Raw genomic sequence first — 15,563 nt, forward strand, 5'->3', positions numbered from 1 at the left:
TTATATAGTCAAGAGGATATAAAGGCAGAATTGCTCCAAATGCAGGTATACAACTGCTTGCTGGACAATAATTATCTGGATTGGTCACAGATACCTCAACCTAAGCTTATCTGTAGCCAACCTTTACCACACGTTATACTGTACCTGTCTGTGTCACCCTTCTCCCTTACCTGACTATAAATTTCTGAAGGACAGAAACTCCTGTCTCTGTATCTAACAGGCCGTCCACAAGGCAATGCTCAACACTTCCACCACCAAAAGCCACTCTAGTGCATTCATCAACTTACCCTTTTCTCCCTGGGACTCCTTGTCTGTTACCAATGGAGTTGAAGAACTAGAATGATGAGAAAGCTCCTCTTCTCTGTAGGAGGAAAAGGCAGAATTAAGTTTAAGGAAGACTTGCTGACAAAAAGTACTGGATAACTTCTTGTACCTGCTTACCTACCAACTGGTCTAGAACAACCATGATTTAAGACCTCAGTATGCCAGGAGAAAAAATAAAAGAAGTCAAAAGAAAATTCCAACAGAAAAGAATGGAGGCAGTTCATGGAAACCAAGGAGGAACCTTTGTCTTACAACAAGCACAAATCAGTGATCTTCAAAACCTTACTTACAACCCACCAAGTCCCTGAAAGTTCTAGTCACAGATCTGATCCCTAACAGAATGACATTCAACTTGACTGTAGGTACCTAGAAGGTCAGCTGGAGTCAAAAACATGGAAGTCTGCTGCCCGATGACATCGTTCGCTCTGTTCATTCTATTCTGTATGGCCTCTACTCTTGCACCCCTGTCACTCACGCTACAGTGTGAGGAAGAGAGCCAGAGGCCTCTACAGTTGGTACAAAAGAACTGTAAGAGATGAGAGCGATTCAGGCGGGTCCTTCCCTGTCCTCTAGATGTTAATTTCTTTGATCCTCCAAATCAGAGTTGCAGAAAGCCTAACAGCCGAGTAAACGTCCCTCTTTTCCTGACCGCTCAGTAATCCACGCAGCAAACAATAATGGAGTACCTTATTTTCTTCGCTGGCCGCTCTGGTGTCTGGGAGCGGGATGAGGCTGGGCTAGAGAAGGGAGATGAACCGGGTCCACTCCTCTTCCACAGCTAAAAGGCAAACACAAATAACGTGACTGACCCTAGCTGACAGTTTATCATCTGACCTTCAGTATAATGCCGTGGTTCTATTCATCACTGCGTATAAAATCTCCTTTTAGGTAACTAAAAAAATATTTCTTTGTGAAGGAAGGCTCCTGAAAAGAAAGCCAATTGCCAGTATTAACTACAGGAGAAAAAGCCTGAAAAACTAACGGAACGCTAACTAATAAATGTAGAAGGAATGAATGTACTTTTGGCGTATATTAAAAAGGGGACTGTCACATTCAGTAATGGTTTAGAGCTATGATGTGCATACACGTTTACTCTATATTGTCTGTGGAAATGATAAAAGTAAATTAAACTGTTCCAATGAAGATAAGCTAATAAACTAATTTAGTTTTGCTCTCATTAAATTTTCAGTTTTACTTTATTAACTTTATTTTTTAAAAATACGCGATCATGGGGCTTCCCTGGTGGCGCAGTGGTTGAGAGTCCGCCTGCCGATGCAGGGGACACGGGTTCGTGCCCCGGTCCGGGAGGATCCCACATGCCGCGGAGCAGCTGGGCCCATGGGCCATGGCCGCTGGGCCTGCACGTCCAGAGCCTGTGCTCTGCAACGGGAGGGGCCGCGGTGGTGAGAGGCCCGCGTACCGCAAAAAAAAAAAAAAAAAAAAATATAATATATATACACACACACACACATATATACGATCATGACATCTATGACTTTTGCAGCATCAGTGGTATTTATCGTTATAATTATCCATGCATCTGTCTCTTTACCAAGTGGAGTCCCCTGATAGCAAAGGTAGTCTGTTTTCATCTCTGCCTCCTTTGAAGGGGCCTAGCAGCAAAGTACTTGACAAAGAGCAAGCTCTCTGCAAATAGGTTCACTGTCTCTGGCCTATTTACAAAGATACTGAACTATCACCATAGGCAATTTTCCTATTGAGAAGCTTCTAGTGATTTCTTACTCAGTAAAATTGTATCATATAAGCACAGACAGGGAGGCAACAATACTTCATAAAAATTTTAAGAAGGTAAAGAGGGTTTTAAATCAAAGACAGGTGGTAAAGCAGTAGAGTAGTTCCATAAGACTAATGTCAGGAAACGGAGACTCAGAATAAGCTTGAGGAAAAAGCTGAAATCAGTAATAGTTTTCTAGTTATGCTCAGGTAAATAACGAGAAGGGACAGCCACCTGAAAAACAACAAGTGCTTAGGCCTCACACCTGTATTTTTAACGAAGTGCCAAAGGTGATTCTAACCTTTAGCCAGGGTGGAAGACAGCCTGGTTCAACAATTAGGAGGAAAATGTTCTATCTCTACTTCATAGACTATACACACATACAATCCAGGTGTCATAAAGAACTATTTAAAAAAACCAAATGAGCTCTTAAATAACTTGGGGTAGGGAAAAGACTTTCTATTCCAGAAACAAAGGAAAGAAAACTGACAGACTGTCATAGGACAACTAAGAACCTCTCTAAATAAAAATGTCTCCATGTGGGAAGGAGACTTTACTATATACTCTGTACCATCTGAATTTTCAACCACAGTAATGTTTCCATAAACTAGAAATAAAATGTATGTGGACAGGAAACAAAAACACTCCAAAATGAAATAAAAACATAACTAGAAACAAAATTAAAAGGTAGATATATTCAACTAAAGTGATAAGTTAATATCCTTAACATGTAAAAGTGAAAGTCTTGCAATTCCATATAAACATAATAAACATATCAAATGAAAAGTGGGCAAAGGCTATACCAAGGCAAGTCATAAAAAGAAACAGTCAATCTATGTATTCAGCAGTCAATTTAGTTCTGCACTCTAATTCCATTTTTGCCAAGTTCCTATTTCATAAGGTACTATCCTTTATACTTTACAAATACAAGCAAGGCCATTCCCATCATCAAGAAATTTACAATCTAGAAAAGAGATAGGATGGTACACAAATTGACTATAATAGACAAGAGACGAATGAAGTCTCTAAAAAGGAGTCCAAGAAGAGAGAGATTATGCAGAGTTCGGTTAGAAGAATAATAAAGGATGAAGGTGACATTTGTGATGGTCCTTCATAATCTGACAAAAACACCTGAAGAAAGACAAACTTTATAGGCTTGCAGTAGGATGGACACATGATTCCGGATGGAGAACAGCACAAGAAAAGGCAACAAAGCAGGAAGGAATTAGGTGCTCTTACAAGATAACAAATATGCTGCTTTGACTTAAATATAGGGTATATGTAAAGGAATAATAAGGGACAGGGTCAGAACTGCAAGCTAGGGTTTTGAGGTTTTGAAGGCCAGGGTTACTATTCCTACTTTGGAAAATGACAAGTCTTATATAAGACTTACGAAGATATCAATGTCACGCACAACAAGATCTAAGGACAGTTCACTTTCTCTAATTGGCACCAGTCTAATATTTGTAATGATTTTATAATATCAAAGTTAGAACTTCTAGTCTGGGTAGCTGTGGGTTGGGTATATACTACTGCTCCTCTGGAAAAATACAATTAAGTCAAATATCTCTACTACCACTTGCACCAAATAGAAGGGCTGTCATCTCTGTTGACTACTGGGGATGTTTACTGCTTCAGTACACATTTCTTTGAAAGAGAAGTTTCAACATAAAGAACTTTCATATTACTCTAATCTCCGCTTCCAAAGACTCCCTTACTTTCCTGATAATTTAAAATAACTCATGCCATGGACCATTTCAAAGATAATTATGATCAAAATTGAAAGTACACTATGCTTTCCGTTCTAGAACTTCTCCTTCTGACAGCATTATATATTCAAATATCACACACAAGCAGGGGACTGGTAACTACTTGCAATAACACATCCAGAAGCTATGAGTGTCAGTAAGTATATTACTTGCCGTAGTGACGTCACAGGCTCTACCGGGGTGAGGGTGCTTTAAAACAAAATCTGACCATGTTTCAGGCTATGGGTTTGTTTGTTTGTTTTTTAATGCATAAGCACCATTTATTTAGTTTTTATTGATATATAGTTGATTTATAATGTTTCAGGTGTATAGCAAAGTGATTCAGTTATACATACATATATGTGTGTGTATACATTCTTTTTCAGATTCTTTTCCATTATGAGTTATTACATATTGACTACGTTGTTTCAGACCAACCCTGCTGTGGAGGACAAACAAAAAATGCTGAAGAAAATATAAAATACATATGTTTGAAGGTGTGGTGGTATGGAGAGCTACCAAGGCAGTGAGACACTGTGGAGGTAAGACAGAGGAGAGGAGCCAGCAGGTGAGGAGCCTCAGGGCGACTGCTCCTTCCAAAAGTAAAAGCTGCAGTTGAGAGGCTGAGAAAAGCTTTTGGCAGCCCTGTAGGGCTGGGAAGACAAAAACCGGAATTCAGGGCTTTGCAAAGTAGAGGGGCCCTAATATACACCTTAGGCTTTTGGTTCGAATCCCAAAGGCTACATAGTAGGGTACAGGGCAAATCAGAAATAAACCAGCCCTCACAAGAACTGACAACCAACTCAGAATCATGTCAATTCCAACGGTACAGGGGTAATCTGTCCCAATCCTAGCTGCCTGCCAGAGGCAAAAGACAGACCTCTTTGGAGGAAGATACTATCATTCAGAGCTTCAAGTCATTGTCCCCCCACCCCTCCAATGTCTGACAGTAAAACAAAACAACAAAGAAGTATGTAAGAAGATAATATTCAAGGACTTCCCTGGTGGTGCAGTGGTTAAGAATCTGCCTGCCAATGCAGGGTACATGGGTGACAGCCCTGGCCCTGGTCCAGGAAGATACCACATGCCGTGGAGCAACTAAGCCTGTGCGCCACAACTACTGAGCCTGCGCTCTAGAGCCCGCAAGCCACAACTACTGAGCCTGCGTGCTACAACTACTGAAGCCCACATGCCTAGAGCCCGTGCTCCACAACAAGAAAAACCAACGCAATGAGAAGCCCGTGTACCAAAACGGAGTAGCCCCCGCTCACAGCAACTAGAGAAAGCCCGCGTGCAGTGACAAAGACCCAACCTAGCCAAAAATAAATAAATTTAAAAAATTAATTTCTAAAAAACTAAAAAGAAAAATCAATACTAGAATTAAAAAGAAAAAAACTGTTATTATTGTAGACAACGTGATGTACATACAAAAATCCTAAAGAATATACAGATGAATATTCAGAATTTAGCAAATTTTCTGAATACAAAAATCAGTTGTATTACTATATATCAGTAACAAATTTCTAATATGCTATTTATAATAGCATCAAAAACATGTACCTAGGAATAAATGTAATAAAAAATATGTAAAACCACTGCACAGGTAAGTTAAAGATGATGTAAATAACTGAAGACTACCCCATGTGCATGGACTGGAAGATTCAATATTGTAAATGTCAACTGTCTCCAAAATAACTGGTAGATTAAAGGCAATCCCAATCAATATCTTAGCAAAGTTTTTGGTATGGAAATTGACAAGATGATAAAATTATACAGAAATGCAAAGGGCCAAGATCCAAGACAATTCTGAAGAGGAATGAGAGAAATGAGAAAGTTGGATGACTTACTCTACTAGATATCAAAACTTAAAGACTGTGTGGCACGGGGCAGAAAAACAGACTAGTGCAACAAAACAGAATCTATCAACAGAAATGGATCTACAGATATACTGACACAAATTATGACAAAGGTGGTGCTGCAGAGCAATAGGAAAAGGATGGGCCTTTCAATAAACGTTGCTGAGTCAAACAGATATTTAGATGGAAAAAATACTAATTTTGATCCCTACCTTACATCACACATAAAAATCAATTTCAAGGGCTTCCCTGGTGGCGCAGTGGTTGAGAGTCCGCCTGCCGATGCAGGGGATGCGGGTTCGTGCCCTGGTCTGGGAAGATCCCACATGCCGCGGAGCGGCTGGGCCCGTGAGCCATGGCCGCTGAGCCTGCGCGTCCGGAGCCTGTGCTCCGCAACAGGAGAGGCCACAGCAGTGAGAGGCCCGTGTACCGCAAAAAAAAAAAAAAAAAAAAAAAAAAAAAAATCAATTTCAAGAGGATTATAGATCTAAATTTAAAAAGGAAAAATAATAAAGCTTCTAGAAAGTAGCATAAGACAATATCATCATGACCTTAGGCAGGCAAAGACTTCCTCAACAGTACACAAAATACACTAACCATAAGTGAAAAGGACGAAATGGTGAGCCACAGAGTAGGACACTTACTTGTTGCAACACATATAATTCACAGAGACCTTGTATATAGAATATATAAAGACCTTACAAAAATCAGTAAGGAAAAGACAGACAACCTAATAGAAAAGAGCCAAGAAACTTGAACAGGTCCTTCATAAAAAAGGACATACAAATGGCCAATGAACAGTTGATACCTCTATTTCATTATTAGAGAAATACAAATTAAGACCACAATGAAATACTACTTCACACTCACTGGAATGGGTAATTAAAAGAGACAGGCAACACCAAGTGTTAGTGAAGATGTATAAACACAGGAACAAAATCTCATACTGCGCTGGTAGGAGAATCGACGGAAACATCACCTTAAAAAGAATTATACAGGGAATAACCCTAGACCACTGGTGGCCCAGTGGTTAGGACTCTGCACTTCCAGTGCAGGAGGCACAGGTTCGATTCCTGGTCGGGAAACTAAGATCCCACAAACTGTGCAGTACAGGGGAAAAAAAAGACTTATACAAAGCAGCACTATTCACAACAGCCAAGACATGGAAACAACCTAAATGTCCATCAACAGATGAATGGATAAAGAAGATGTGGTACATATGTATACAATGGAATACTACTCAACCATAACAAAGAACGAAATAATGCCATTTGCAGCAACATGGATGCAACTAGAGATTATCATACCAAGTGAAGTCAGAAAGACAAATACCATATGATACCACTTACATGTGGAATCTAAAATATGACACAAATGAACCTACCTATGAAACAGAAACAGAATCACAAACAGAGAACAGACTGGTGGTTGCCAAGGGGGAGGAGGTTGGGGGAAGGATGGAGTGGGAGGTTGGGGTTAGCAGATGGAAGCTTTTATATACAGGATGAATAAACAACAAGATCCTACTGTATAGCACAGAGAACTATATTCAATATTCTATGATAAACCATAACAAAAAAGAATTTTTTAAAAAAAGGATGTATATTATGTATAATCATCACTTTGCTGTGTAGCAGTAATTAACACAACATTGTAAATCAACTATGCTTAAATTAAAAAAAAAAAACTTACATAAGAATGTCCATAGCAGCATTATGCATAACAGCTCCCAACGAGAAACTCAAATGTCCAATGGTAGAATGGATAAATTAATTGTGGTATATTCATATAATGGAACAGTATTCAGCAATGAAAATGAAAGACCTATGACCACATGCAACAACATGAATGAATCTCACAAGTAAAATGTTGAATGAAAGAAGCCAAACACAGAAGAAAGCATATTCTGTTTCCATTTATATAAAATTCAAAAACAGGGAAAACTATATATGATGCTAATATTGAGGAAGGAAGAAGGGAAGAAGTAGTGACTGTGAGTGGGTATGAGAGGGGCTTCTGCATGTTGAAAAGGATTTATTACTTGACCTGGGTGGTGGTTACACGGAGCTGTACATCTGTATTTGTTTTTCAGCACATTATACTCTAGTTTTAAAACAGCCGTTAGACAGATTACATGACATGGAATGCTATGCAATATATAATGACTAAAAAAGGTGTAGAAAAACCATATATGCTATGGTTCCATTTTGTTAAACAGACCAGAAATCTTGTGTATCATCTGTGTTTACATACAGAGTAGGAATGTTAACAATAGGTGCCTATGGGATGGACACTAAGATAGCCAGGACAGGGGAATTTTTACTTAACGGTTATTTATACTTAAAAAAAATTCTGAAACCAGGAAAGGTAATATTGTAGCACATGTTACAAATTCCAACAAGAATTCAGTAAAAAGTTTCCTTCCTATCCAATAGTTATTACAGTTTCTAACATATCCTGTCAACATTATTCTATGCACATCAAAAGATTAAAGAAACCAGCAGCATGAATAGAGGACACTATACACACAGTTCTGCACCATGCTTTTTAAATATAATATTTTGAGCTCGTTCATATCAGTGCCTATTAAAGCTGCCTTACTGTTTTTAACAGTTACACAGTATTTCAACTTATGGAAATAATGTAAGTCATTCAACCAGCCCCTTAAAAAGGTATGTTTACATTGTTTCCAAGCTTCTGCAAAAATAATGCTACAATCAACATCCTTGTATATGTCTTTGAGTATATGTGTAGGGTTAATTCCTAAAAGTAAACCTGCTGGATCAAAGGGCATGTGCATCTCTAATGCTAATAACAATGGCCACGCTGCCCTCTAGGGAACTGTACCAACTGATGCTCCCGCTTGTGAGACCTAAGTTTCCCCACCAGGGATCCAAACCAGGGCCCCCGGCAGTGAAAGCACCGAGTCCTAACCACTGGACCACCAGGGAATTCCGAGAAGCCTGCTTTTGCAAACGTTTATTTTTATGGTTTCTATTTTACATTTAAATCTTTAGTTCATTTGGAATATGTTTCTCTAGTACTGTATATGAAAAGCTGCTCAAACTCACTCATAAGAGACACAAATTAAATACTATTCCTCACCTATCACACTCATCTTTCATTTATATTACTGTAAGAGCCTTCTGGATTGATTAACTTATCTCAAAATTTTTCTCCCCTTGAAAATCTTCCTCCACACATGCTTTATTTTTTCCTAGCTACAATATATTGGGTACCCACTTATTAACAGGCACTGTAATGGGTACTTTTCAAACACTACCTTCAGTCTTTACAACAATGATTTAGAAATGAGACAAAGAGAGTTTAAGTGATTTACTTGCCCAAGGCCCCAGAGCTACTAGGTATCAGAGCCAAGACTGGAACCCACATCTGTCTGGTAGCAAAGCTTGCTCTGTTCCCTAGGCTATACTACATCCTCTTTCTAAAAAAGAATTACAACCACTTCTTTTTTTTTTTTTGCGGTACGCGGGCCTCTCACTGCTGTGGCCTCTCCTGTTGCAGAGCACAGGCTCTGGACGCGCAGGCTCAGCGGCCATGGCTCACGGGCCCAGCCGCTCCGCGGCATGTGGGATCTTCCCGGACCAGGGCACGAACCCGTGTCCCCTGCATCGGCAGGTGGACGCTCAACCACTGCGCCACCAGGGAAGCCCCAACCACTTCATATTTTTAAAACTTTCATTAAATTCTCAATGCCTATGGGATAAATTTCTTTTATGATCCAATGCAATCTGGAGTCAATCTACCTTTTGATTAAATTAATATCATTTACTGAATTATTCGTCCTTTGCCCATTTGTCTTGTATCAGGTTTCCACATATGATTGCTTTACTTTTTGGGCTTTCTATTCTGTTCCACTGGTCTATAGTTATCACTCAAGGGTTTGTATCTTCTGTTAGTGGTAATCCCAATATCTGACAGACAGAAGATATCTACAGATAACCAGGTAGTAACTACCAGGTAGTAAACACTGGCTGATCGATTAATTAATGCTAGGAACCCATTTCTCCCACAGCGCAAGACAAATGTACCTGAGAGAGACCTCGAGTAGAACTGTAAGAACTGGCAATGGCATTGCGGCTGGAGCTAGGGATGCCACCTGTGTATGTGCTTGTCAAGGAGCTCATAGAAGAGGTGCGCGATCTCTTATTGGAGTGATCGTCTGAGCTCTGGGAATTGAGACCTCTCTTCAGAGACCCAGGCCTAATAAAAAGGGGAAAATATAGTTAGATGTATTATTAAAGACATTCTTTTAAGGCTTTGTCCACGGACACAAAATCTTCCTTAAAAAAAAAAAAAAACTTAATAAAAGAGCATAATGCTGTTAATTTTATTATTAACAGTTTGGCTAAATATATCTGACAGTCAAGAAGAGAAAGCCAAATATTTTAAATCAAATATATGAGTGCACTGATATAATATTCTAGAAAATGCGCACTAATCTACAGTGACAGGAAACAGGTCAGCAGATACCTGGAGATGCGGACAGGATGGAGGGAGGCATTACTCAGGGGCGTGGGGAAACTTTTGGAGGTGATGTTTACATTCATTATCTTGACTGCAGTGATGGTTTCCAAGGTGTATGCAAGTCAAAACTTATCAACTTGTACACTTTGAACAGGTAGTTTATTATTCGCCAATTATACCTCAATAAAACTGTTTTTTTAAAAAATCAGTTAAGAGAAACCAACCATTTTTTCTCAGCTTCCAAATGAAACAGAAATTCCCTGTACATCTTTCCTGTAGAATAAGTCATCCAACCCCTGTTATGATACTCAACCACGGACCAGTTTATTCTTATACTGGATGAAAATGTATTTCCTCTAACTTTCACCCATGGATACTATTTGGAGCCAAACTGAGCAAACTGTTTTTCTTTTTTCATGTGACAGTCCTTCCATAGTTTGGAGACCATTATCCAAATTTCCTTATTCTCCTTGAGATTTTTCTCCTCTGGGCTAGTATTCATACCCCTTCAAAACTGCCTTACCCACCACCAGCCCATAAAATCTTAGCTGCTCCACTCAGAATGCATTTCAGTTTGTGTACGTGCTTACAGTGTAGTACACCAAACCAAACCCACTCCACAGACAATCTGAGAAGAGCTAAGACGAGCAAGACTACCACTCACCGGCCTCATTCTAGTCTTTGTTCTTCTATCAGCACAGACTAGGAGCACATTAGCTTTTTTGGCAGCCATAGCATACTGCTGACTCAAATTAAGCATATACGTTACCACAAGGCTTTTCACACATATTGCTGAGCCACTTTTCCTCCCAGCCAATTCCTCCTCAAATGTATTTAAACTCAAATGTAGAGATTTAATATTTATCTTAAATTTCATATTGTTACATTTTATCCATTGCACAAACCTTGTGATCTTTCTGTTTATATACTTGGTTATTAAATATATTCATAAACCCTCTTAGCCTTAGTGTGTTTTATCCATATCAATGAAAAATTATTAAAAGGAATTAGAAGATAGTTATTGTGGCAAGTTACTCAAAATGTTCCTCTCTGACTTCAAAGATTTGAACCTGAACTAATAAAACAATGCAAAAAAGCAAAGGAAGTCTACAGGACAGTAACTCTGATGATTCCCTTTTTCCAAACAGTCTATATCTCACCCATGGATGCTCACTTACTTAGGCACAAAAGAAGCAGGGACTCCGTTGGCCACCAGGGGCTCAAATGCTGAATGTCCGCTCCCACTGCTATCATGGCGCCTAGACAAATCAAAAAACTCTCAATTAAATGAAGTTACTTTTCTTTCCCCTTAAATCATATTCCCGTATTCTTGGGACCCTATACTATTCCTATGGAGCACAGGTTCCATGCTAGACAAGAAGAGGAATGCTTCAACTCCAAAGATTCCAAAAGGTAAATTTATGCTAACAGTGTCCAGGAAGTAAGAAAAGTATGAAAATACTTCAAGACCTTTTGAACTCTTCAGGTGTATCAATTATTTGCTAACTTCTCACCAAAGTATCAGAATCACAAATTTAACATCCTACCAGCCCCAAACTGAAAACAGAAATAACCCTTTAGGGTTTAACCCACACATCCTATAGTGCTCTAGAGGTTAATATGGCAAGTCTATTAAGGAAAAACTTTACATATCACATACAAGGGCCTATGCATGGTGCACAGAATCATTGCTTATTCCCATCATGGGAAAGATAGTACAGAATCCTCAGTTATAGGCTCACTGGGGTCAAGCAAAATTACCACCCTGCAGAACATGAGAAACCTATCTGCACCTTAAAAATAGTTATTTCTTCTCCCACCTCCACACCTCCCCACCCCCTGCCACTCCTACTTAGTTAGTTGACATTAGCTCAAATTGCTCACTTGTCAATCCTATCTCTAGTCATGATTACGTGATCTTCCCGCTACATACATACACTTGCACTGATTAACATTTCCCTACTCAATTTTGTCACCTACAGTATCAAAGCTGACCAATTTTGAACCTATAGGATATGAACAATCTTCTCTAGGTAATGGGGCCAATGATTTTACATGTGGGGTCCACTGTCTCCTCAGAGAGCACTTCTTTGCCCACCTTATATAAAGAAGCCCCCTTTTCATTACCCTCTGTTATATCACTCTGTTTTTTATCTCTATACACTTATAATTGATAATTATCTTGCTTATTTTATTATCCTTATTTTTTGGTCTCTTTTCCTCAAACAAGTCCCATGAGGACTCCATCTTGTTCAAAGCTCTCTCCACTCTACCTAGAATAGGCTCTGGCACATAGTGGCTACTCAATTTATTGAATTAGAAAAATGACTGGACTCCTTAACTTACTCCTTTGCAGCCTGTTAAAGCCTTAACACCCATTTTCATTAAGTTATTGAAAACAAGATAATGAAACTGGTTTTACTCTCATTACTGATAAGTCTACCATACCCTAGTCCTCACTTTTCTTTGCCAAGCACTCCCCTCAGCACAGTCAAAATACTGCAGCTGGTGGTTACCCAAATAATTAAACAGCACGAGATTGTGAGGCGAAGACTTTAAGCATGCTCTCTCAGAAATAAAATTTAACACGTTTGTATCAAAAGTATGAGGCTAACATGGCTAACAGTTATTGGCGTATCTCTAGTACTTACGGAAAAGGTAAATTACAAAATTTATCTAACATGTGTCTTAGGAAATGAACAGCATTAAAGCCCTTGTTACCAAGCTCTTCCATGAAAGCCGAAGAACAGGACCTACTAAGGGTCACAAACTGGAGCTGGCCTTTATATCTTCTGGAGAGTGATCTATATTTCAACAAATCCCGGGAGCCCACCTGAGAGGCCTGTTATTACTCTGTTGGGACTGTTACCTTCTTTTATTTTCCTGGCCATCAGCAAATATTTGGTCCTCCTCCTCCACTGTCCTTTTCTTCCTCTCTTTGAGGGCATTCAGTACTGTCTCCTTTGCACATGGGTCTGGGGCACTAGTTGATGGTGAGGACAGTGTTGAGTTGATAATTTGCTCTCGTCTACAGTGAAAGATAAGATCGCAGCATCAAGATATTTTAATTACCATGGCATATAGCACAGACTTCAGTCACTGGACATCAGAAGCTAACCAACAAGCAAAAGTATAATTTATACACTCACAGAAATTGTCCTTTGCAATTAAAGCTACAATCCAAGGCAAACAAAACAAAAAGATGGTTCAATTACTAGAATTTGGGATTTCTCATTCAAATAAGCAGCTACTTCTTTTTCTGCTTTGTCACAGGAATAACCAAAGAATAAAGTGGACAAATAGGAGTCTATTCTTCCAACGACAATACTCACATCGGAGAACGAGTCAATTTGCTATCTGGAGGAGCAATCCTCACTGTCACTGGGCTGCACACCATTTTGGAATTACGAGCAGATAGCACAGTCTTCTTGTGATAACCATTCCAGCATACTGTGGGAAGTACCCCCAGCAAGGAATATTGGGTCTGTTGAATTGGATATCTTCTTCGAGGTGTTATTACAAACCGATGTGATAAAGTCCCACAATCCCTGTGAAGAATGGGAGATACCAAAGAAGCTTAAAGGAATGTCAGAAAATTTAAATGACTAAAGAACCACGTGGGTTCAGATATTTTCCAGAGAGTTTAAACCTCTTTCTAAGCAACAAAGAACACATGGTATTTTTATGGCAACTTTGCCCCATTTCGTCTAAGGGCAGAAAGTGACAGCTGCTTACCAGCTGTCCCTACAATGGACTTGAACAATTTGAGAGGGAAATTGAAAACCTTGCCCACACAAGTAAACTACGATGGAAGAAAAGTGTGTGTTAGGATGTGGAGGGAGAACCTTTTCAAGAATGCTTCACTCTTTTATGCTAATCCATCAGTAACATACACTCAAAGTTAAACATTTTTAACACCTAATAACACCTAAACATTCATCTTCTCAAATAAATGTACTTTTCAAGAATCTAATATTTTCACCAAATTTTTGTATTCTCTTGTATCACTCAGCTATTGGGACTAAATGAAACTGTCTCTTTGATTTGATCATCTTTATCTACCAAGTTTTATCAATCAAAGAGGTGTTTCCTGGGAACACCTCTTTGAGCTCGGCTAACCATAGAATTTCTCTTAGTGGTCCAAAGAAAAAAAATCTAACAAAACATACTCTATGACTACAATCGAAAGATAAAGACATTTTCACTAGAAGTAGGAATACTTAGTGGTTTATCAAGTATTCTGCTAAATCTATACTGTATGAAAATTCAGACAGGTTTAAGAACTAAAAGGAAGGAAACAGCTGTGGCATCACATCTCATTCCAAAGGGTAAAGAGGGGCAGGAGACGACTGACACGCATCAAGGTGTTTAAGATGGCAAAACGACACAGAATCCACTTTGGACTTAATGAAAAAGAAAATCGGATTTGAAAGTCAAGTCCCTAATTCAAAGCCCGTCGACAGAGAGAAGAGTATGAGAAAGATCAGGGTTATCTTACCGGTGGGAAGGCCTCCTAGAGGATCGGAGGAGAGGAGTGGGGAGGAAGGGGTGAACTTGAACGCCACGGGGATGCGCCGACTGAGCGGGCGGCGCGGTGCGGGCGGGTGGGCGTCGGCCCGGCCTCTCCCGCAGGTCCCTGCTCTCCGGGGCGGGGGCAGGCTGCGGGGGGCCTGGTTTGCCCAGGTAACTGCCCAAGAGGAGCAGTTCAGCGGGGTCGGGTCCTTCCAGCAGGCTCCGCGGCTCTAGAAGATTTCCGTTTACTGCCGACTTGGCCGGAGGCGAGGCGAGCAGTGTTCGCTGACGCCTGGCGTTCCGAACCAGCGAGAAGGCGCGCGAACCCCGGGGCTCGCGGCTCAGTCCCCACCAGGCCGCGGTAGCCCCCACAGCCAGCCAGGCCAGCGCAGCCGCCGCCGGCACCAGGTACAGCACGAGGCCGAGCAGCGACAGGACGAGAAGCGCCGCCCCGAACGGCCCGCCGCAGCCCCAGCCCCGGCCCCGGCCGTCCCTGACACTCGCTAACGGCCGCCGTCGGTCGCCTCCTCCAGCCGCCGAAGCCGCCGGAGACATCGCGGCTCCGCGCCGCGGAGAAGACTTAAATATCCCAGCGTGCACCGCGCGTCGCGTCGCGTCACCGCGCGCCGACTGCGTCACTGCGCACGCGACTCGGACGAGCGACTGCGAAGGGAAACGCTACTGCCTGGCGACGCGCTAAACCCGACCCATTTCAGAAAATGCCGCCCCGCTAAACGCCGAGTTGTGATTCTTGTCCCTCGTGTACACCCGCACAGCACCCATCCAGAGGTGAGCCTCTTGGAACAATCTTGTTAGAAATAAAAGCTCCGGAAAGCGACTACTCACGTAATGCTTATTTTCTAGGGGCCTAAACACCCTAGAAGAGATTATCAGGCAATT

The 15,563-nt window shown here is 40.7% G+C and overlaps 1 protein-coding gene across 1 annotated transcript in view; it reads right to left on the bottom strand.

Moving 5' to 3' along the window:
- POM121 (POM121 transmembrane nucleoporin) overlaps positions 1-15,221 on the bottom strand; it is a 23,190-nt gene extending 7,969 nt beyond the window's left edge. The window contains exons 1-7 of the mRNA XM_024747186.1: positions 14,650-15,221; positions 13,484-13,699; positions 13,021-13,179; positions 11,330-11,410; positions 9,716-9,887; positions 1,011-1,102; positions 288-361 (exon numbers count right to left, since the gene is read on the bottom strand). Coding sequence (XP_024602954.1) covers positions 288-361; positions 1,011-1,102; positions 9,716-9,887; positions 11,330-11,410; positions 13,021-13,179; positions 13,484-13,699; positions 14,650-15,218 — 1,363 coding nt within the window. The 5' untranslated portion in view covers positions 15,219-15,221. The remainder of the gene's footprint in view (positions 1-287; positions 362-1,010; positions 1,103-9,715; positions 9,888-11,329; positions 11,411-13,020; positions 13,180-13,483; positions 13,700-14,649) is intronic.
- Positions 15,222-15,563: the final 342 nt, after the last annotated feature.

The sequence above is a fragment of the Neophocaena asiaeorientalis genome, unplaced genomic scaffold (genome assembly GCF_003031525.2).
Source record: "Neophocaena asiaeorientalis asiaeorientalis breed wild unplaced genomic scaffold, Neophocaena_asiaeorientalis_V1.1 scaffold607, whole genome shotgun sequence".
Lineage (NCBI taxonomy): Eukaryota > Metazoa > Chordata > Mammalia > Artiodactyla > Phocoenidae > Neophocaena > Neophocaena asiaeorientalis.